We start from the raw sequence: 24,886 nt of genomic DNA, 5'->3' as shown, positions 1-24,886 counted from the left end.
ATGATAGAAAGTGACATTACATCCATGATGTCAGGAATCATTAGAAATTCAGGGCAAAATCATCACCCCTCGCCGCAGGAATACAGGTGAGGAATTTATCCGTTTGTAAAGAGGTGTTGCATCCTCATGGCCCATTAGATGACTTTAACAGTTGTGTATGTGTCTAAATAAAATAAAATATTCCAGAAATCCTCTTTAATGAAGAAGCTAATTACATTTAGCTCTTGTCATTGAAAGGATTTTTCTCTTTGGTGACTGCTTGTAGCATACTATGTGCTCAGAAACATCCTGGCTTAAAATGTTTTGATAGTAAATCATAGTCAGTGCAAATATGTTCAAAGCCTGGTGTGAACTTCTGGTATAGTCTGTGCTCTACGTGATTTGCCAGACTATGATACTCTTGTAAAATAGTAATGATTTAAAAGCCCCCTGTCATGTAGCATTTTGAATTGATAGGAAAAACAGGAGTCATGTTCAACTAGCAATTGGGAAGGTCCTAATTAAAATAAATATTTACTTTAGTTCCCAAATGCATTCATATGCCAAACTACTTATAATATGAACAGGAACAAACTTGGGTTTGCTGACAACCTTTAGCAAGTAGGCATTTATTTACCTATACCAACACTTACCCATTTACATTTAAAAAAAAATCTTTTTTCTGAGAAGTCATGGGACAGTTACGCATGAATTACAGTGCTTTGGGTTAATTCAGCTACATCTTATCACATGAGGCGATGTTTTATGAAACACATTATAGCATGTGAATCAGTGCAGCAAAGTGAAGAGGGCTTTTTTTGGTTTGTTTTTAAATGCTGAGTGGGTGACTCTAACAGCCAGTGGGTGTTTTCAACATTTCCTTGGGTAAAAGTGGGCAGCCGTATGTGTTCTCCTTCTTCTTCTAGCCTCTCTCTATTCAAAATGCAAACATTGCCAGGCAGCTTCTTTCAGCGCAACAAGTGATTTGTTATACTGGGTGAAGCCACTATGGAGAAAGGTTTGTGAAACCCTGTTTTGCTGTTTATTAAAGCACTGTTTGCTCTAGGCATTTTGTTGGTTATGTAAATATTGGTAAAGAAATGTCTGTTGTTTAGGAAGGGTGTGGGTGACCTGTGGATGCTCAACTGTAAATCAGTATTAACTCTCTGAAGCATATAGGACTGAAACAAAAACCATTCATGTAGAGGAGATTCTTTAATTCATAGTAGCAAAAAAAAAAAAAAAAAACCCCAAGAACCCCAAGCATTTTGCAGGATATAACTTATTTTACTTTTAGGACACACGGCCAGAGTATCTTAGTTTACTTGTTTCAGAGTAGCAGCCATGTTAGTCTGTATCCGCAAAAAGAACAGGAGGACTTGTGGCACCTTAGAGACTAACCAATTTATCTGAGCATAAGCTTTTGTGAGCTACAGCTCACGTCATCGGAGCATGCCACAAGTACTCCTTTTCGTTTACGTGGAGATCAAGCAGGTTTTAAAACTGCTTTTAGTTATGTATCCTATAGTCTTAAAGCTAATAGCTCCTACATCACTAAAGTTGTTTTTAACTAGTTTGAGATTTTTTTAAAAAGTCTTTTCTGAGTTATGTGACCTCATTTACAAGTAGTAACTTCTGATAAAAATGCATCGGATCTGAACTACACTGCAAATGTGGAACAGTATTTGTCCTACTTCATGAGAAAACACTTTGGATTATGTAAAAGAAAATCTTTTAGACGGAATGATTTTAAGAAAAGAATAGACCTGTCAAATTCTATCAGCTCTGTTTACTCTCCTGCTGTCACCACAGTCCAAGACTGGAACCCACAGTCCTGAGTTCTCCATGGGGGAGCAGCAGGGCTCCGCAGAGTAGGAAATGGCCTCCAATTAGTGAATGGGAGGCTGGGACTGTGCTGAGAAGACCCTTCTGTCTCACTTAGAATCTTTCAATTGGACAGTTACACTTAGAGGAGACCAGGCTTTCCAGGAAGGGTAAAGAAGGGAACAGACAGAGGGAGAGAGACAGGAATGAAAGGCAGCAACTACAAATAATTTGTACATGTGGTTTACAGAGAAAGTGTGCCCATGCGGTTTAAAGGTCAGATTTGAAACATTACAAGGTCTCCCTTGTTTTAAAAAAATCACTTTGGCGGATCTTGAGAGCTTCCAGACCAAGAGCATATTTAAATGAGAGAGAGTGGATAGAGTGGGGATATGGACTGTATTACTCAGTAAAGTCCAGACACGGACAGACTTGTATGATGGTTTCAGATACATATTTTTGCACAGATTCAACAGTGCAACATAAAACACCATCCTTGCTAAGTGCCATCTTCTACACCCTCAAATCCTCCCTCCTATGGGATGTAGGTACCTGCCTACTTTGCATAAAAGGATGCATTTCCAACTCCTGCATAGAAAACATTGTTCTCTCTCACCCTTCAAGATTACCACCTTAAGGGTAGCAGGGACACACACTTCTATTGACTGCAGCCAATACTTTAGGGAATGATAAAGCTGTAGAAGAGCTTGCTGGGATTGGCATACCCTGAACATGTTGCTCTTACTAATTCATTTTTAAGATTAAACTGATTTTAGTGTAAATATTTTATTTTTCAAAACTGAAACAACAGGTGACAAGTTTATAATGCAATAGAGTATCTGTGGGTGTTCCAGTAGTGAGCTAAGCAAATTATAGGTTCTGAGTCAAAGCCTATTAAAGCAATGGAAAGACTCCCCTTGATGTCAGCGGGCTGTGGAGGAGGCCCTTGAGGAGCAAAGTTATTCAGCTTATAAATGCTGTGGTCTCTACGAATATTCTTTTTGGTAGAATTTTACAAGTAAAACAGAATGGCAACTTTGGAACCATTAAGGGCCATTGGGCCAAATATTCATGCACTAAAGCAACTTTACACAACAGAGATTTTAAAAGTTCCTAAATATGTACTGATCCCAAACACAGGAGTGGCTATTTATTTGCTAAACAGTGCTCTAGTTCCAAATCAGCATGTGGGTGAAACTGTGAATTTTTCCCAAAAATCAATTGATTGTCGATTCAGTAGACCCACTTGGGGGGAGGTATGAGGAAATATGGTTATCAAATAACATAAGGGACACGTCTCAAAATACATACTAAACTATTCTAACTTTTATAACAGCTTAAATCTAGACTGACTTGACCACAGAACTAACTGGCCCCAGAGCACGCCAGAGTCTTATATAATGGGTCTGATTCTGCACTGCAGTCTGTTTGCGTTTAGAGTATCAGGCAAAACTCCCAGTGTTGTCTCTGGAAGTTTCCTCAGAAATGACTGTGGCACTGGTCCAACTACTGTAATCCAGGTTTTAACACCTCCTAATGAAGGTCTGAATTGATTTTAACTGGCATTTCAAAAAGCCATACACATTTTCACAGAGCAAGTACATATTTGTTAAGGGTGGGACGTTAACAAAAGTCAAAACATTCACTGTTAAGAAATATTCAACATTTTTGCTCACGTTTGACTCTCTTTGTTTTTAGAATATAGCAGCAGCATACTGGTTTTGGCCAATCGCTAACCTACTTCTGGGCTACATATGTTACAGGGTGGGAACAGTGACATGCCTAAAATGCTATGTTTGGACCACATGCCTCTAGAATAAGAAGGGAATGCAAGAGTAATTCATTTGGCCTAATCAGCATTTATGCAAATACAAGTTTAACAGAGTCAAAGAAACATACTTGTGTACTGGTATAGCAAGGAATACTTTTAAAAGCGTCACTAACTAAAATGAAATGTCACTTAAGGAATCACATTACAAATAGTAAATAGAGCTGGTTAGGTAAATTAACTATTGTCTGGAGCTTATCACTTTGTGTAAAGGTTGTTGGACTTTCAATGTAGTGTAGTATAACAGCATCCTCATTTTCCCCTATTTCTAATTTATTTGAGCAGCCTTGTACAATATTTTTGAAGGACTTGCAATATGAGTATAAAGTCACTATTCATATTAGTTTAGAAATAACGGTTTAAATAGGTAGCTCTTAGCCAAAAGACGTTTAAATAGTCACAAAGCACTGACTGTATGAGTAGAAAATATCTACTTTACTTGCGTCATATACTGGGTGAAGCGCATCCTCAAATAAATAAATAAACCTTTAGTGTTACCTGAATATAAATACACAAAATTATCACAGGAGCATTAACTCATTAGATATCCTGGCTAAATTCTAACGGATGTAATTACATTCTTCCAACATAAACTCTCCCCACAGATTCATCTGGTTAAGATATACCTCAGTTCCTGTCCTAAATGGTTATGTCCTAAATGGTTGTTCCAATAGGCCCTGATTCAGCAAGAGATTTAGGCATGTTTGTAGTCCTATTGAAACCAATGAGATGGAGAGTTATGCACATGCTTAAATAACCTGCTGAGTTAGACCCATAAACAGCTGTTATGTTCCACTCCAGAGATCGCTGCACTTCAGTGGTGGAAAAAGGGCCTTGTCTACCGCTTGTATATCAGTTTGTTTGTAAAATGTTTTGTGACAGGATGTGCTTGTAAGATACGACTACTGTATGTCTGGAAGTCAGGCTACAACATGAGCAAACCAAGTTTGGAATTTGGATCTGTGAGGAGCAATCTATGATCTAAATATTTTCTATATTCATCATTGGGGACAATCACGATCAGGGAGTTTGGATTAAAATAGAACTTGCTGCAGCTAAAAGGTTACAAATACATAATTAATACAACAGTAATTGTTCCTGAAGAGAATTGCAGCGTCCATTCCCTTGACACCGTGACGTGGCTGAGGGATTTTATCACCTTAGTTGCTTTAAGAGAGAAAGTTCCTAAAAACGAGTCAAACTCAGGGTGTTGAGAATTGATTTAAATGGATTAGCTCAACTGTTGCCCATGCAGTTCCTGAAATTTAATAATCAATGTAAAATAAAAAATGATGGCCCGTGCTTCTCAAATTATTTTGCATTTACAATATTCTTACTTCTAGCTCTGCCAGTCTATGGGCCCCATCCTGCCAAGTTCCAACACCCCTCAGTGTTCAATGAAATCAGTATAGAGGACCCTGAACCCCTCACCGGAGGGGCTTGGCACCTAGTTCAAGACCTGGGGCAGAAAATGAATTTGGTTTAGTGTTCAGTTACCACAAGAAGTTTCAAATACTTGTGGTACAGAACACTTCTCCTTTTATCTATAAAGCTCTCCCACATCCCCAGTGAGCTAGAATGCTTGGATCTCTGAAGCAGTGGGTAATACTCCTGACTTAGGCCTGGTCTACGCTAAAATGTTAGGTCGACCCAGCTATATCTCTCAGGGGTGTGAAAAATCCACAGCCCGGAGCAGCATAGTTAAGCCGACCTCACCTCCGGTGGGGAGACCACGAGTCAATGGAAGAGTTCTTCTGTCAACCAAAGTACTGCCTTATGGGGAGGTAGATTACCTAGGCAGACAGGAAAACCCCTCCCATCAGCGTAGATAGTATCTAAGGTGCAGCGTTTCAAGGGTACACAAACCCATGGTCATTTACACCTGTGCAGAGCGAATGTAGCATTCTACACTCAGTTGGCACTGGAGTAGATACTGGTACAAGATGCAAGGCAAAGGGAAATCAATTCATTGTTGGTAATCAGGAGATCAAACTAGGGACATCTAATGAAAGCGAGCAAAATAGCTCTAGCTCACAGCCAGCTGCTTTTACCAGTTTACACAGCACCATGTACGTAGGGCCAGACTTTGTCTCCCTTCTTTACGCCAAGTAGAAGCCAGATTTGCTTCCATGGAACAACTTGCAGAGTCAGGTGCTATGCAACATGAGTCAGTTTGGCAGAGTTGTATCCACAGCAGGGAAAGACTGTTGTGTAGAGCACAGCAGGGAGTCAGCAGCTACAGATTCACTTCCCAGCTCTGCGATTGACTTCCTGTGAGACTTGGGCAATCATGCAGTTCCCCCCACCCCCACCCTCCTCTCTGATATTGATCTGCTGCCACCGGGCGCTGTGAAACTTAATTGAAATGTAGAAACCATTCTGATAGCCGTTAAGGTACCATCTACCAGAGGCTAAGCATCTTTGCTCGAGAGGTCTTTGAAGAGTTTTGTCCTTTTATCTTGACTACTATAAGAAAAAGGAAAAGTGAAACAGCAACACTGCACACAGTGATCAGGTTTTTGGTTTTTTTCCAAAGCCCTGTTTTTTTTAATGCCGGGCGGGGTAGTCAATTATTTTTTGTCAAGGTCCAAATTTCTTGGTTAAGGTCCAGACTGCAGAGAAAATAATAAAACAACAACAAGTAGTAAATAAAAAGATTTCAGGGTGCGTTCAAAAGCATCTGGCAGTCGGATTTGGCCCACGGTCTGCCTATAGATTACCCCTGACGCCGGGATTTCTAAACTGTGGTTGACGGAGCACTTGGTGGTGGTCCAGGGAGAGCTGTCTGGTCTCTAGGGCTACCTGAGCTTATTTCCAGGGGACCCAGAAATGAGAAAAGGTGCTGGGAACAAGAAGCAGCAAGCCCGCCTCATTGCCTGTATGTAGGGGACACTGAGTCCCTGTAAGAGACAGAGGGGAAGCTGGATTTGTTGGCAGAGACCCAAGCCAGCCATTAGCAGGAGAGGAACTTCCAAAGGAACTGTGGAGACAGAGAGAGGTGCTTGTGCTACATGGGAGATGGGAATCAAGTGGCAAGGAAGCATTTGCAGGGGCAAAGGACGAAAAGGGGAAAGAAGAACAGAACCAATAAAGTGAGGGGCAAAAATAAACAGTGTGACTAATTCACTCCATTTTTAAATGACAGAACATTTCCTGCATTGGAGACAGCTAAAAATATGTAAGCAATTGGTGCAACTGCCTAAGGGATGTTTGCAATCACAAACGAGAAGGGAAGTTCTCTTTGTCACCACAGTGTGAGTGGAGGTTTCCATGAGAGCCTCTATGATACTGCCACCTACACTGACAAAATGTTTGAGAACGGCTGCCTAAGAATTTACCACTTTCCTAGACCATCCCTAACCTTCAAATCTGAGCTTAATATCCTCAGCCTGAGCAGTTTGCTTACAAGCCAGGCTGCCTTTATACAGCTTTAGGGCAGTACAGACAAAAAAGAACACCCGTAAAGTCTCCAGGAGAGAGCACAGCGTGCTCCCTCGGCAACAGCCGCCATCTTGAACAGAAACTGCTTTCCAAAAATGGAGGGCTTCTCAGCAAGCAAGCAGACAGACTCCTTAGACATTTTCAGTAAGTATGTGTTAGATAGACTCCATCGGTATTTAAATTAACCTGAGCCACACATACCTGGGGCTGTACAAACACACAGGAAGACATGGGCCCTGCCTCCAAGCGTTTACCATTAATTTAAGACAAAAAAGAGAAGAAGGATACAATGGAGATCTACAAAACAGATAGATATAACTCGCATACAAAACTATGTAGTTGTACATTGGGGGGTGGGGAGGGGATTACACAGGTGGAAGAAGGTTGAACTCCATGAGTAGATAAATTGCCAGCTAGCTACTACTATGCATGGTTTAACTAAAGCAGATGGTTTGATTTGCATTTTTTCCCCTAAGAGTCAAAGACACACCCAGAACCCATCTACCGTTAGAAGAGTTGAATTTATATTGCCTAGTATATTTGTACATTTACAAAACCCAGCGATGGGACAGCTCTCCCTGTGTAAATCTTTGTAAAAGATCTGAGCTCTCATTGCCTGGATCGGGTTACTGTGAAATGGGAAGTATAGAAGTGACTTGAAGTCACCACTGCTGAAATTTATGTTTGTTTTGAAGACAACTCAAAGAATAATCCCTTTATGCCACATGCATTTTTGGTAACCTGCTTAGATTCTACGATTTTACTACAAACTATTAACATTTGTTAGAGTACTTGTCAGTCTATTTTAAAAAAATAGTTGTAAGAGAATACATCAAAGCTGTTTAATTGAACAAAACAAACGTCTGTTTTGTTTTGATGGGAAGTACAAAGTCAAATGCAGACTAGAAGCCTATGCTAGGATGGAGGGGGCTAAAATTTGTTTTACAAATGGATCGAGGCACTCTATTTCACTGTACCCTTGTATCTGGTTTAAAATGGGGCATAGTGACTGATATATTATCTTTAAAATATGGCCTCTATGCCCCTCCCTGTCTCTGTTAGAAGAGGTCCATGCTTATGTCCAGTACACTGTCTGCACGCTGTTCTGCGATGTTGTGGAATAAGGATGCTGTGTAAAAGGAAAGATGTGCTTCAGGTTATACTAGGAAGTAGGAGAATCTTGAGCTTCCTACTGTTCAGACAGCACCCTATTCAGGCTGTTTGCAGTTAAGGTTTCTGACAACATCTAACCACACAAAGTGGACTAATAATCATTTAGGCTTCTAGGAAGAGCTGGATGGATCCACTTAACATTAAGATAAAGCAAAGGAATTCATCAGTTTTCCAAATAGATAAACGTAGAAAGGTTATTATGCAAATATGGCTTCTGTGGTCCTCCTATTCGGAGCTGTTTAGCCTATGCTGTGGAGTGGAGAGAGGGCATGTGGCAGATTCATTTCCTGACAGGAGGCGTGTGCAGTGGGTTTTGACCCTCACCGCCCATCTGACCCCATTATTTGTTGAAGGAGCTGACTTGTTTGGAAGGACTGGCAGGGACCAGGGTGCCAGATGGCATGTGTGTGTCTGTGTGTGTGTTGTGTGTTGGCTGTCATTCAGCCAGATTAATGTGAAGTTTGTAAAAAGGAGGAGGGAAAAAAACAATTAAGCAAGAATGCCAAAAACAATGGAGGCCACGTGCCACTGGGCAACAGTCGTTTGCAACACAATGGGTTATCGGCTTACAATGAACGGGTCCAACTGTTGCAAACGACATGAGCCTGCCCAGTTTTCAAATCATTTAATGCTCTTGTTTACTTACAACCCAGCCAATCGCTAAGTAGGGAGAGTGGTCACCTGATGTTCTTTTTATGCATTTAAGTCCCAGGCCTCACAAAATAACTGAACAGTGGTAACCATGGCAATGCTAATTATTGCACTATAACTACAGTAGGAGAAAGAAACCAGGGTAGCCTCGGAGGAGGATTTGAAGACGTTTTTGGCCAGGATTTGAGCTTTGGCTTCTGCTTGTTTTGTATTTTAAAATCTTTGTGCAAACAAATAAAGTTCTGCCTTAGAGATCTACTGGGTAGTGGAGTTTGGGGAACTTTTGAACTACTGAAAATCTTGACTAGAAAAAGCTAAAATCTCAATAGCCTTTTGGGCTGCAACACACTGCTGTTTTTGCATTTTATGTTAAGCTGATTTAGACTCATGTAAAACGTACAAGATGCTTCAGCAGAAATATGATGTATTGACTGCCTCTGTCTCACCATTTGACAATGGACACACATTAGTGCCGTGCACCTGGCTTTTTAAAAGGTCACTAGTTGACCAGAGAACATTTTCAGTTAGGGTGTTTTAAAAAGAGAATCTACAGTCTCAGGCTAACCTGTGTCCTTCCAAAATAGAAACGTTTTCAACGGCTGATCTGTGCAGTCCATACTCAGGGCTATGTAGAGATATCCCCCTTCCTTACGTGAAGTGGTGCCCGACTTTCTCAGCACAATTCAACATGAGTAACTCTCTCTCCCTCTGGACACCCACTTGTAATCGTTGTAACTCACTGACTTCAGTGGCAGCTTTGAATTGAGTAAGAACGTTTGCAGTTTGGCCCTCCATGTAAATGTGTTTGTTTTTGCTTTTTATGCAGTGATTTCTTTATCAGAAGTAATACAAAGTTGATCATCTCTTTCTAAGAGCACAGCCTGTGCAAGCAGGGCAAAATGTGCCGATTTCTAAATGGAACTTTTCACCAAGAGAAGTCTGGCCCGGTTTTCCATTGGCTTTATCAATTAAGATAGTCTGCATTTATGGTCATAAACTCTTACAATCTGAAGATTTAGTACATCGGAGATGGTTTTAAAAAATTAAGTTGGGTATAATTCCATTCGATCTCACCAAGGACCGAATGGAGGAGATCTGCAGTTCATCCCACAATCTACAGATTTTGCTTTATAGTGAAGATTGCAGTATGCTGGTTTCTGAAGCCCTCCTAGGTTCTATTTAAGGAAGGGCTAGATCTGAATTTTTGTTATAACCTGAATCCAGTTTCCCTTCCTGGTTCTCATACACTAGCACAGTGCTGCACTGTTTGGTTTTCAGATGCTGCAGAGGAATGTGGATTTGGAATTAAAATAAAGATCATGGAAACAGTTCCATAAAAAAAAACTTGTTTTTACAAAATCTTATTCTCAGCTGAAGTTGCCCTAGCGGTGTCCATCTGGAAATGGACAGAGACCCTTTAAAGATCTCGTGTTAACAGATTTTTTTTTTAAGTTTCTCAGAGTGGTTAAAAGAAAAGGAGGACTTGTGGCACCTTAGATTTATTTGAGCATGAGCTTTCGTGAGCTACAGCTCACTTCATCGGATGCATACCGTGGAAACTGTAAGGCAGTTTCCACGGTATGCATCCGATGAAGTGAGCTGTAGCTCACGAAAAGACTAACCAATTTATTTGAGCATGAGCTTTCGTGAGCTACAGCTCACTTCATCGGATGCATACCGTGGAAACTGTAAGGCAGTTTCCACGGTATGCATCCGATGAAGTGAGCTGTAGCTCACGAAAGCTCATGCTCAAATAAATTGGTTAGTCTCTAAGGTGCCACAAGTCTTCCTTTTCTTTTTGCGAATACAGACTAACACGGCTGTTACTCTGAAACCTGTCAGAGTGGTTAGAACATTAATAATATACTGCTTCAAAGGCCCCCCCCGCACCGTTTTAAAGTAATTTTTGAGATAAGTACAAAACAGTCACTCCTGTTCAGTACTTAGGTACCAATTCTAAAAAGCCTTAAGCAAACACTGGGCACAGGAATAGTCCCACTGCAGTCAATTTTCCATTACCAGTGTTCTGTGTGGGTTATTTTAAATTCAAGTATTTTTCTTTTAGCATGCCAAACTGGACCTTTGCCTGAGGCAACAAGTGCTCCTAGTGCACACCTGTTTGGTGCGATAACTGAATGTTTACAGCACGGGCTGCACGTTGAGAGCCACTTCAACCTCTGAAAAGCCACATTTCAGATGGAAACGCCAGCAGCACTCGGAGTACAGCACCGCTGCTCTGACTGCTGTGCTAATGCCCTTCTCTCTCTCTCTCATACTTCTCATAATGTTCAGCTGACCACGATGCAGGGAGATCTCGACAGAACAGTCTCCTAAATTGGTCCTGGTTCAAAACAGAAACACTTCAATGCCTGCTAAATAAAATGTTACCTCTCTTACAAAGGAACACACGGAGGCATTATGAATGGAAGATCGGCCTGAACAAAAAATTCACATCTTGAGCTTTGGATCCACATCCCAACTTTCATGCATCCGATGAAGTGAGCTGTAGCTCAGGAAAGCTTATGCTCAAATAAATTTGTTAGTCTCTAAGGTGCCACAAGTCCTCCTTTTCTTTTTGCGAATACAGACTAACATGGCTGCTACTCTGAAACATCCCAACTTTGTAACTCGGACCCACGTCTACTGTTAACTTGCATTAGGCTGGGCCGCCCAGACATCCGTCTTACCCACAGACAATCTAGCAGAATCTTTGTGCTCTTTGGTAACCTCCCACCTTGTTCCCTGCAGACTCTTGGCTTCCACCCCATCTCAGTTGAGTGAAGATGACCTTCCAAGCGATTTGCAGTCCTTGTCGTGGTTGACCTCTGTTGATGTTCCTCGCTTACAACAGATGGCTAGTGGAAGAATGGACTTCAGCATCAGCTCTCAAGAGTCGATGCTGCAGCAGACAGGTAACTTGCCCTGCTGTTAACTGACAAATAATAATAAAGAGAGACAAAACTCCCTGTAACAAGCTTTCTTGTTTGTAACTTTTCACAGTAAGTACATTAGATCTAGCTCTCTACATCCTGTTGCCTTTTGTTACAAGAGATACACCCTATATATATATTTTTTTTTTAAAGAGGCACTGCGTACTAGGGGTTAGAACAAAGATCGAAGAGTCTGGACTTGACTTTTATGCCCAGCTCAGCCTCCTTGTGTGATCTTGGTGCAAGGACTTCATTCTCAGAATTTTCTCAGTACCTCTGGAAATAGTCATTTATCTCTGTGCCTTTGTTTCAACATCACTAAAATGAGAATAACTTACCAACCCTGCAGCTGTGTGCTTCATACAGCCTCTCAGTTAATGGTCACCAAACTTCTCCTTAGTCTTAACATTACTTCAGCAAACACACTTATTTGTGTTCAATTTATGGAGCAATTTATGCCATTAGACTATACAACCTTTTGGGGCAAGGATTTTAATTTAGCCTTTGTGCTTTTTCATGAATAGGTCCCGTGCCAGGTAATATGCATTCAGCAGGTGCTCCAGGAGCACTGATTCAGGTGCAGGCCAGTCTGCCACAGGGAATTCTGGGACTGAATACTGTTACACCGCATGGAGCAAACGTAAGAGCTGACCCGAGCGGGTTAATTGTCATTGCAATGTTTGCCAAGGAAAGATGTTTGACTATAGGACCAACACTTTTGTCTTTTCATCCCAATAGATGAGCCAGTACACAGTCGGAGGGCAACCATCTCCTAGTTTACAGTCACAGCACTTGCTTTTCCCTGCTCCTCCTTCACAGCAAGTGTTTGCCATAGCACAGAATGTGCAACAGGTACTATTATTTGCCATGCAGCCTGCGTCTCAGAGTAGCTGTACAGATCGGATTTGCAGGCTCTTACACAGACCTACAGATATTCTACACCAAAGTGAACAGCCGAGCTAAAATCACCTTGAATCCCCCTAACCTAATCTCTGTGCATGTGCCTTTGAGAGACAGGTTCTAAAATGCCAATTCTAGGAACCCTTCAGGAGGAAAAACACCACTGCCTTCCCTACCACTGGTGATGTGCCATAGAAACTCGGGATTGGGAGTGTTCCCTTTCAAGAACCAGTAATCAGCTGCTTATTCCAACTAAGTTGTCACTACACAATCCCCCCAAAATTGGAAGAAAACATTCTATCCGTGTGTCATTTTACCCACCCTCAGCCGGCTTCTTGATGTCTCTGCTCACTGAAACAGCAATGCCCAGGGTCTGGAAGAGTACCCCTCCAGTCCATAGCTGCAGCTTTTGGGGAGAATTCTATCACGGCCCTCTCCCCCCGTGACACTCCGAGAGGCCAAGGACGGAGTGGAAACAGAGACAGAGCTGCTCTCGTTCCATCCCTCTCCTCAGCTCAGGTCTGCTTTGCAGCCAGGAACAGACTGCACCAGCACAGCCCACATAGTTCTTCTACTGTGGATATTTAAAAAAAACAAAACCCCACTTTAGTCAGTCTCCAAAGCTTCAGGCCAGTATTTTACCAATGCCAGATTGCTCAAAAATGTGATGGACCTCAGATGGGGTAGGGACAGCCTGGGATGGAGCTGTGACAATGTCACAAATTACAAACAAATTATTTGATAATAGCATTCGGATGAGCAAGAGCCTTGTGTGCTACTGTATAGTGAACCGGAACTGGGTAGCTTTTGGTATGTTCATTTTAATGATGTCCTGTAATTTGGTGTCTGAATCAATTAGAGTCTAAACGGCATAGGAAGTGCCTCCCCTTGCAAAAAGGGAGGGGGGTTGCATGGTGACGGGAGGGGAGAGGAGTTTCATTATGAGAAAGAATGGAATTTGCTGTAAACTCTCCATGTCCTTTAGTCCACACTTGGCCTCACCAACTGTGGGATTGGTTAGAATCTCCTGTCTCTTCAGAGCACAGGAGCCTGTTCTGGGAAGTCTTTCTGTTGCACCCGTACTGTCTGGAATGTGATCTTTTCCAGGGAGCTTTCGTGTCTCATCAGTACAAAGCCAGAAATAACACATGGCGTGTGTGTGTGTGTGGGCAGGCAGAATGGGGAAAGCTGAAGCTTCTGACAGTTTTCCCTCTTTCTTCTGAATACAGTGTAACCCAGCTGCAATATACAATGCATCCTATGGACCCCATCCTCAATATTCTCAACCTCGCCTTGCCCCTCACACTGCTCAGGAAGTCCATCCAAAACATTATCCCAAGCCAATCTACTCCTACAGGTGAGTGGAGGACAAGCTGGGATATTGCTCCCAGCCTGCATTTGGCATGGTTATAAATGTATCATACTTGGCACAGCAAAAGCATCCGTTTCCTTTCCTAGCATAAAAGTCATTTACTTTTCCCATGATCTTGACAGAAGCCCTCTCTGGAGAGGCAAATCTGCATCACTCCTCCCACAGCACTGTGCTGTTCTGTCCAGGTTGCTAGCATAGTTAATAATAGTGGAAAGACATTGACAAGTTAATCCCCTTCCAGCAGAACAGAGGTGGTGTAACAGCGCCAAAGAGCTTGGTTCCCAAGATTTCATTATCTTTTTTGGACCCTTAAACACGGAAGCTGGGTAACGTTACTGTAGAGCTGATGAGACCCCAAGTGCAGTGGGAAGTGACTGTTCACACGGGCACGTGTGTCTGGGCAAAGGTGGCTGTCAGGTTGCTAGGTAAAGAGGAGGATATTATGGGCCAGCACAGTCTGAAGAGGGAACTGGCTTTTATCTTCTCTCTCTTTCTTTCAGCTGCTTGATTGCAATGGCATTAAAGAACAGTAAAACGGGCAGCCTCCCAGTGAGCGAGATCTACAGCTTCATGAAGGAGCATTTCCCCTACTTCAAGGTAAGGAATCAATAAGCTTTTATGACTGAAGGGAACAAAACAGGCCTAGCCACTTGCCAGTGCATTCGATCAGTAGCATCTCAAAACACCGTGTACCAAAACCAACCACCCCAGACACCCACGCATCTCCCCTGCCTTTACCCTGACTGCATTTTAATTCTGGAGTCACACTGTGTCTAGGGGAGCAGGCTATTTATGCATAGGCCACTGGGCATAAACAGAGAAAACGGCCTGGGCCACAATATATGGCACCATGACCTCATCCCCCCTAATCCCCTCCTTGGGCTGTCCCCCAAAGCAAGAACACCCCGAGAAAAGGTGGCCTCAAGAAACGCCATCCCTGGTAGCCTTGGAGCCTCGCTCAGATCTTCCTAGGTTTTTACACGAGGCCTATTGCTGTGACATCTAAGGGCTGGTATCTCCCCCCTACCCTCAAGCAACTGGTGTCCAGTTCCACAAACTCTGCCTTGGGCAGACCCATACATGTAGCAAGTTCCACAGCCAGTTGTCCACCCCTGAAAATACCCTGCTGCCTCCAGCCTCCACAGAGCACGTCTAGGTGGTCAACAGCACAGCATCAGCTGAGAGCACTTGGCAGAAGGGCAAAATGCCTAGGGAGAGGGGCTGTCTCAGAGATAAATCAGACCCAAACTGCTTTATTTAGGTTGACACCAATGCCTTGAGCTGTGCTTGGAAGCTAGTGCAGCCCAGAGCCTTGTGACGTACTAAAAACGTGAGCAAAAGGAGGCTGAGTGCGATATGCTGAAAGCTGCTTGCATTGCTACGTGGGTGGGCAGGTTTGTTATGATCCGCGTGGCCTGTGAGAGTCTCCCATGGAGAATTCACAGTCCATCCACCCGACGGCTCTCCTCACTGCAGCAGCTTATTCGAATAACAACCTTCTGCCCTCCAGACAGCGCCCGATGGTTGGAAGAACTCTGTACGCCACAACCTCTCCCTGAACAAATGCTTTGAGAAAGTGGAGAATAAAATGAGCGGCACCTCGCGCAAAGGCTGCCTGTGGGCCCTCAGCCCTGCCAAGATCGACAAGATGGAAGAAGAGATGCAGAAATGGAAGAGGAAGGACTTGGCCGCTATTCACAGGAGCATGGCCAATCCAGGTAGACTGGCATTGGGCTTTGCCCGCTTGCTGTGTAGAAGAGTCACAGTAAACGAGATGGTTTGGCCAGTCGAACATAAATTGTTATACAGAGCAGGGCTTGGGAAAGGAGGGAAAGTGTTTCAGAGGACAGGGTCGCCCTGCGGGGCTCGTTGCGTGTAGACATAAGAACATAAGAATGGCCATATGGTGTCAGACCAAAGGTCCATACAGACCAATATCCTGTCTACCAACAGTGGCCAATGCCAGGTGCCCCAGAGGGAGTGAAACTAACAGGTAATGATCAAGTGATCTCTCTCCTGCCATCCATCTCCACCCCCTGACAAACAGAGGCTAGGGACACCATTCCTTACCCATCCTGGCTAATAGCCATTGATGGATTTAACCTCCAGGAATTTATCTAGTTCTCTTTTAAACCCTGTTATAGTCCTAGCCTTCACAACCTCCTCAGGCAAGGAGTTCCACAGGTTGACTGTGCGCTGAGTGAAGAAGAACTTCCTTTTATTTGTTTTAAACCTGCTGCCCATTAATTTCATTTGGTGGCCCCTAGTTCTTATATTATGGGAACAAGTAAATAACTTTTCCTTATTCACTTTCTCCACACCTCTTTAATCTCTCCTCATATGGGACCCGTTCTAAACTAATAATAATTTTAGTTGCCCTTTTCTGAACCTTTTCTAATGCCAGCATATATTTTTTGAGGAGACCACATCTGTCCACAGTATTCAAGATGTGGGTGTACCATGGATTTATATAAGGGCAATAAGATATTCTCCATCATATTCTCTATCCCTTTTTTAATGATTCCTAACATCCCGTTTGCTTTTTTGACTGTCGCTGCACACTGCATGGACGTCTTCAGAGAACTATCCATGATGACTCCAAGATCTTTCTCCTGATTAGTTGTAGCTGAATTAGCCCCCATCATACTGTATGTTTTGTTTGGGTTATTTTTTCCATTGTGCATTACTTTACATTTATCTACAATTTCATTTGCCATTTTGTTGCCCAATCACTTAGTTTTGTGAGATCTTTTTGAAGTTCTTCACAGTCTGCTTTGGTCTTAACTATCTTGAGCAGTTTAGTATCATCTGCAAACCTTGCCACCTCACTGTTTACCCCTTTCTCCAGATCATTTATGAATAAGTTGAATAGGACTAGTCCTAAGACTGACCCTTGGGGAACTCCACTAGTTACCCCTCTCTGTTCTAAAAATTTACCATTTATTCCTACCCTTTGTTCCCTGTCTTTTAACCAGTTCTCAATCCATGAAAGTATCTTTCCTCTTATCCCATGACAACTTAATTTATGTAAGAGCCTTTGGTGAGGGACCTTGTCAAAGGCTTTCTGGAAATCTAAGTACCCTATGTCCACTGGATCCCCCTTGTCCACATATTTTTTGACCCCCTCAAAGAACTCTAATAGATTAGTAAGACATGATCTCCCTTTACAGAAACCATGTTGACTTTTTCACAATTTATGTTCTTCTGTGTGTCTGACCATTTTATTCTTTACTATATTCTCAACTAATTTGTCTGGTACTGACTTTAGACTTACCGGTCTAATCACCTCTAGAGCCCTTCTTAAATATTGGCATTACATTCGCTATCTTCTAGTCATTGGGTACAGTAGCTGATTTAAAGGACCAGTTACAAACCATAGTTAATAGTTCCGCAATTTCACATTTGAGTTCTTTCAGAACTCTTGGGTGAATGCCATCTGGTCCCGGTGACTTGTTACTGTTAAGTTTCTCCATTAATTCCAAAACCTCCTCTAGTGACACTTCAATCTGTGACAATTCCTCAGATTTGTCACCTACAAAAGACGGCTCTTTTTTAGTTCTTTTACTGTGTTTAAGTTGAGCCTCTATTATTGGTGTCTTTGAAAAGCATCCATGGAGCTTGCAGGGATTTTACTCTAGTCACTGTACCTTTTAATTTCTGTTTAACTAACCTCCTCATTTTTGCATAGTTCCCCTTTCTCAAATTAAATGCCACAGTGTTGGGCTGTTGAAGTGTTCTGCCCACCACAGAAATGTTAAATGTTATTATATTATGGTCACTATTTCCAAGCAGTCCTGTTATAGTTACCTCTTGGACCAGATCCTGTGCTCCACTCAGGACTAGATTGAGAATTGCCTCTCCCCTTGTGGGTTCTTGTACCAGCTGCTCCAAGAAGCAGTCATTTAAAGTATCGAGAAATTTTGTCTCTGCATTTCGTCCTGAGGTGACATGTATCCAGTCAATATGGGGATAATTGAAATCCCCCACTATTATTGAGTTTTTTATTTTGATAGCCTCTCTAATCTCCCTGAGCATTTCATCATCACTATCACTGTCCTGATCAGGTGGTCAATAATAGATCCCTACTGTTATATTCTTATTAGAGCCTGGAATTACTATCCATAGAGATTCTGTGGAACATGTGGATTCATTTAAGATTTTTATTTCATTTGATTCTACATTTTCTTTCACATACAGTGCCGCTCCCCCTCCCCAACCCCCATGACCTGTTCTGGCCTTCCCATAGATTTTGTACCCTGGAATGATTGTGTCCCATTGTTATAGCAATATCCTCCTTTAACACAAGGCACTCTAGTTCACCCATCTTATTATTTAGTCTTCTAGCATTTGTGTACAAGCACTTTAAAAACTTGTCACTGTTTATTTGTCTGCCCTGTTCTGATGTGTCAGATTCTTTATGTGAATGTTTCTCGTCTGATCTGGCCCATACTTTATCCTCTTTCATCCCCTCCTCCTGACTAAAACCTAGCAAATCTCTCTCAATAGACTCTCCTCTAAGAGAAGTCTCTGGCTGATCCACGTGCGCCTCTGCAGCCATCGGCTCCCCCCCTCCCCCATCTCTTAGTTTAAAAACTGCTCTGCAACCTTCGTAATGTGAAGTGCCAGCAGCCTGGATCCACTCTGGTTTAGGTGGAGCCCATCCTTCCTGTATAGGCTCCCCCTATCCCCAAAGTTTCCCCAGTTCCTAATAAATCTAAACCCCTCCTCTCGACACCATCGTCTCATCCACACATTGAGACTCTGAAGAGCCTGCCTACCTGGCCCTGCGTGTCGAACTGGCAGCATTTCTGAGAATGCCACCATGGAGGTCCTGGACTTCAGTCTCTTTCCTAGCAGCCTAAATTTAGCCTCCAGGACGTCTCTCCTACCCTTCCCTAGGTCACTGGTACCTACATGTACCACGACCAGCGGCTCCTCCCCAGCACTACACAATAAGTCTATCTAGATGCCTCAAGAGACAGCTGCCAAGGAAGTTGGTTTGGCTAGCTGAGTGATTAGGGAAGCACCATGCTCTTCTGGCACACTCCAAGAGTGTTTATTATTGGCCTAAAACCAAACAGGTTTCTCAGGAATCATAGAATCATAGAATATCAGGGTTGGAAGGGACCTCAGGAGGTCATCTAGTCCAACCCCCTGCTCAAAGCAGGACTGATCCCCAATTAAATCATCCGAGCCAGGGCTTTGTCAAGCCTGATCTTAAAAACTTCTAAGGAAGGAGATTCTACCACCTTTCTATGTAACGCATTCCAGTGTTTCACCACCCTCCTAGTGAAAAAGTTTTTCCTAATATCCAACCTAAATCTCCCCCACTGCAACTTGAGACCATTACTCCTTGTTCTGTCATCTGCTACCACTGAGAACAGTCTAGAGCCATCCTCTTAGGAACCCCCTTTCAGGTAGTTGAAAGCAGCGATCAAATTCCCCCTCATTCTTCTCTTCCATAGACTAAACATCCCCAGTTCCCTCAGCCTCTCCTCATAACTCATGTGTTCCAGTCCCCTAATCATTTTTGTTGCCCTCCGCTGGATGAGGCCTCACCAATGTCGAATAGAGGGGAACGATCACGTCCCTCGATCTGCTGGCAATGCCCCTACTTATACATCCCAAAATGCCATTGGCCTTCTTGGCAACAAGGGCACACTGTTGACTCATATCCAGCTTCTTGTCCACTGTAACCCCTAGGTCCTTTTCTGCAGAACTGCTGCCTAGCCATTCGGTCCCTAGTCTGTAGCGGTGCATTGGATTCTTCCATCCTAAGTGCAGGACTCTGCACTTGTCCTTGTTGAACTTCATCAGATTTCTTTTGGCCCAATCCTCCAATTTGTCTAGGTCCCTCTGTATCCTATCCCTACCCTCCAGCGTATTTACCTCTCCTCCCAGTTTAGTGTCATCTGCAAACTTGCTGAGGGTGCAATCCACACCATCCTCCAGATCATTTATGAAGATATTGAACAAAACCGGCCCCAGGACCGACCCTTGGGGCACTCCACTTGATACCAGCTGCCAACTAGACATGCAGCCATTGAATCTAGCACAAAAAGCAGGCCTGGGTTTGCTGGAATAGTGCCTTCCATGTGAAATAGTCAGCGTTGGCATCAGAACTGAGTCGCGGCAGCGCAGAAGAGGCAGATAATTTTTTTTAATGTATTTTTTGATTCAGCACTTCATCCAAAGCTTGCTTGGTGTGGTTCCTAAATTCTCCTGCCTCTGATCTTTCCAGCCCTGACCCACCCCGCCAGGCACTGACTTAGGTTCCCACCTACTGCCTCTCCCTGCCCTTCACTGTCTGATCATCACTCCCCTCACCTCTCCTGTGAGTGTCGTCTAGTGATTAATGCTGGGCAATGAAAGCCAGAACTCCTGGCTTTTATATCCAGCTTTGCCACTAACATTGAGAGATTTTGGGCAAACCAGACTTCAGCTCCCTGGGCCTCAGACTACTCATCTGCAAAACGGGTGCGCCACCTCCCACCTAGCAGAGTGGGAGGGAGGCGGAATTCATGCTGTACAATGCTTTGAGATCATCTGGTGAAAGGTGTTAAATTACCAACACCTATACGAAGCCCTGACTCCAGTTTTCTCAAAGTACCCCAGTCAGTTTTATCTTGAGACAGTAACCACGCGTCTTAATTGGGCATGCTGGCTCTTTCAGACTCAGATCAGATCCAAGATGATTTTATCTTCTGTCCCATTTTTGTCTGGTCGATTTATCTGAAGTCTTTGGACATTCTAGACAACTTCCGCTGCCTCTGCTGGTCAGTCCTTTCGCGCGCCGCATTTTAAACACCACATTTCATGCCTGTTCCGCAGAATTATTGAGATTTTTATTCATTCTCCAAGATTTCCCCATTTTTATACAAACGGTGTATTTGTTAAGATCGTATTAGCATGGCCGTGGCTGAAACCAAAGCTGACTTTCCCTGGTAGGTCTGGAACGTGTGATCAGAATGACAGAACATTTTATTTTTGACTGAAGAGTTTAAAAACAAAGTATTATTGAAGCTGTCATGTGGCTGTCCTAAAAAAACATACTTAAGATGTAAAGACAAGTTAAGCGAATCCTGAGTCAGATTAAAATTTCCTAATCTCTATCAACAAGGCGCTCACTGTAGGTCTGCCCCAGGTGGTTTGAAGAGCGTTAGCCTGCCTGCCCTGGTAAATATCATGCCAGGGTTTTCTTGGCCTGATCATAAGACATCAAAGACAAGACCTGTGTATGGAAGGGAGGGAAGAGTGGAGGTGGCAAGAGCTACCTGTCCAGCTCCAGAACTGTATTTCTGCAGTGTGTCCCTATTTACTGCCAAAAAGCAAAGCCTGCATCGCAGACCCTCAGCAGCCTCAGGACCTATTAGCCCTGCTCACACGATGGTAGGCAAGTATGCTCAGTTGCTTGTTTTCTATACAGAGGAATTAGATAAACTAATCACCGACAGACCTGAGACCTGCAGGCGGCCTAGTAAGCAGGCAGAATCCGAAGTGTCAACACTGACCCACATGGCAGCAGCCCAAGGCCGAATTTCCATCTCCAAGCTGCAGCCCCAGCCCATGACACTCTCTCTGCAGTCCATACCACTGCATCACCAGCTCCAGACCCAGGCTCGCATAGCCCCGGACTCACCGGCACCTGCCCAGACACCTCCTCTCCATACTCTGCCTGACATGAGTCAGAGTCCCCTTCCTCACCACCCAATGAGCCGCGCACCCGCAGACTTCCTGAATGTGACAGCAGATATGAACACTGAAGTGGATGCTCTTGATCCAAGCATCATGGATTTCGCACTACAAGGTAAAGGAGAAGCTGGAGGGGAGGGGAGAGGAGGGGAGGGGTGTGTGTGTGTGAATTTCCGTACATGCTTCAGTGTAATTTAGCCCAGAGGTACAGTGTCCAGTGAAGATCAGGAGTATATGTGGGGGGTTAGCTTAATGGTTCATAAAAAGGCACCGTGGTCATGGCCAAGTCTGAGAACCTGCCTAGAACAGGATCTCCCAAGTGCTAATCCTAGCTCAGACAAGGACTTCCTCTGTGGCCGTGGTCGAGTTGCAGCCTCTGTGCCTCAGTTTCCCCACCTGCTAAAAGGAGAACTTCTCCCCCTGCCAGGGTGGTTGTGAAGATTAGCTAGGTCGTGTCCATGCAGCACGGCAGGAGAGAAGAGTGCTATATAAATATGAGTGTGGGTGAAGAATACGTTTTAAGCAGGTGGGGAGGGGCAGGAAAGTTAGCTGTGGACTGGCCAGCTGAACCTATATTACTCCTGCTATTCTGAATGCCTTTGTACCACAAATACCAAAACCCTAGTTGCTCACAAGCGTCATCGTATGGCTGAGTAGAAATTAAAATCTTTCAGTTAAGAGAGTTAAACAGTTACTCTTAAGACCATTGTACACCTTGACCCCAGCCCACGGCAGGTCAAAACTGTAAAGGGACTGAATTTATCATCTTTTAAAGGAAATATATGGGAAGAAATGAAAGACGACAGCTTCAATCTAGATACCTTAGGTGCCTTCAGCAACTCCCCTCTCCAGCTCTCAGACTGTGACCTGGGCACGGCTGGCCTCACCCCTGTCTCAAGTGGCAGTGATTATTCCTTCTCAGACTTACAGGTCACAGGCCTCTACACTACTTACGCCACACTGGATAATGTAGCCTCATCACAGTACATGAATGGTCAAGGCAACAAGCCCATTGCTCTGCTTTAAGATTCACACATGCGAGGACCTAAGTAACTTGTCACAGGCCTATTCCCTCTGAGGCCTTGGGATATGATCTGAAAGCTAGAAAGCAGCTCCTTCTGCAGACCCCTGCATCATGCAAGGTATTTACCAGACCTCTCAGTGTGATGCCAAAATGTATCAAGCCAGTACTAGCACAGGGTTTGAGAACACATCTCCCTCTTCATCTTCACTGAGATCAAAAAGGATTTTGGCTGTTGTGATACAAGAACGGGGAGCTGACAAAACAGAGCATGGAATGCATCAGTTAGGAAAAATGTTACTAGAACAATTCACACACTTGTCACATTCTGGTTAAATGTAATCCAATGCTCAGAACTAACGTCGTGTGCAGGACTGGCATGCAGATCCTATTTGACCACAACACACACAGGAACCACTGCAGCAGCTCACTGCTCCCACAGGACCGAGTCAGAGATTCCAAGAACTACCTGATCGCATGTGTTTGTTTCTTTTTTTTCAAAGAGCCAAATAACTGCAGCCATCAAACAAACAGAGATCACATGCCATTTCTGGAAACACTTGCAATGCCAACACCTTTCTGATGTAACTGTCTTTAATGTATTGTTGCGGAGGCGGGGTGGGAAGGAGGGTTCAAGCAGAATTTTTTTAAATCAAACCCACAATTTTCTTATCTAGAGCTTAATAAAAAAGGAGGGTTAGGAGCTGACCACGTGAAGGCGGTTGTAGGGCTGAATTATTAAACTGATCACTGGAGTGGAATTTTAGGAATGACATTTATCTTAGGCTAAAAAAAGAAAAAGAAAGATTAGGTTTGTTACAATAGTTTCTGTGTATTGTGCTTCCGTTGAGTCTTGTGCTAGGCAGTATTACTATTTGTAAATTTATTTATATTTATTGTTTGAAGAGAAAAGAAATTATGTAAACTGAGCACTGTTCAATTTTTTTTTGAAATGCAGTAACTCTTTATTTGCATGAACTAAATTATTCATAATCACAAATGCAATACCTTATTTTAAATCACTTTTGTAGTACTTCAGTTTCATTTTGAAAGCTGAATTTAAACAAGCACTTTTGATACTGTGAAACACCTTTTAAAAAAAAAGTCAGACCAAATATTTTTTACCTGTACAGTACCAATTCATAATTGTCTTTTTTCCTAATTGATCTAAGCAAAATTGATTCTTACCATGCTTTTTTTTGGTAAACTTTTGAAAACTAGTATGTATTTGGTAACATTTTAAAATTGCATTTGAAGAAACAGTTCAAACGACGAGTTATGTAAAGCAAATTGTAAGAATTACACTTAAATGTAGTGTTTAGTTTTGTACCTCTGTGACATTGAAGTAATATTTATTATTATTTTTTATGTTTTGCTTATCACTGTGCCTCGAGAACAATTTTACACTTCCTTATAATTGTACCAACATTGTACCTACTTATATTCAGACAAAACTCTTCCCTACACTAAATTATGACTAAGAATGTTTTGAAGCAGAAAAAGGCCCCATTAGTTTAAATCTGTATACTGAAAAATAAGAATAAAATAAAACAGTCAAACTTTGCTAAATTCTACATACTGATACTCTGGGAAGATGTAGAATGCAGGTTCTTATCCCACTGAAATGTTCAGTGGTACTTTCTTGTTGAAAATCAACATTGTGAAAATGAGATGTGATAATGTCTTATGCATATATATCTTTTCAAATATGCACATACGTAATAACTTCTTCTAAAGTGGCATGATGCTCCATGTCATAATTTATTGTTTAATCAAGTCCCATTTAGAAAACAAAATAATGTGAACATCGATCATTTGATGTGAGTGGTATCATTTAAGATGTTTTAATTTTTTAATAAATATTTCTTAGTGCTAACACCTTGGGTTATTCTAGACGTACTGTGTTAAAATTAGTCTGGTGTACATAAAGCCAAGTTCAAAGGGTATTTTGCAACTAAGTGTTAAAAAGCAACGGCCTGGAAATTGCTATCTGAATATTACATGGTGGAGAATGGTTTTATCTGATTTAATAATGCAGTAAGTTCAGAAAATGTTGATCCTTGATATACTGTCTA

General features: G+C 42.8%; 1 protein-coding gene across 1 annotated transcript; it reads left to right on the top strand.

The window, feature by feature from the left end:
* FOXN4 (forkhead box N4) lies at positions 1-23,337 on the top strand. The gene is made up of 9 exons (XM_077835106.1): positions 1-86; positions 11,645-11,808; positions 12,351-12,466; positions 12,565-12,678; positions 13,956-14,083; positions 14,599-14,695; positions 15,609-15,816; positions 21,525-21,905; positions 22,566-23,337. Exons 1-9 carry the CDS (start codon positions 1-3, stop codon positions 22,814-22,816), a joined length of 1,545 nt encoding a protein of 514 aa, XP_077691232.1. The 3' UTR covers positions 22,817-23,337.
* Positions 23,338-24,886: the final 1,549 nt, after the last annotated feature.

This window comes from Eretmochelys imbricata, chromosome 15 (assembly GCF_965152235.1).
Source record: "Eretmochelys imbricata isolate rEreImb1 chromosome 15, rEreImb1.hap1, whole genome shotgun sequence".
Lineage (NCBI taxonomy): Eukaryota > Metazoa > Chordata > Testudines > Cheloniidae > Eretmochelys > Eretmochelys imbricata.
This window is presented reverse-complemented; position numbering and strand designations above follow the sequence as displayed.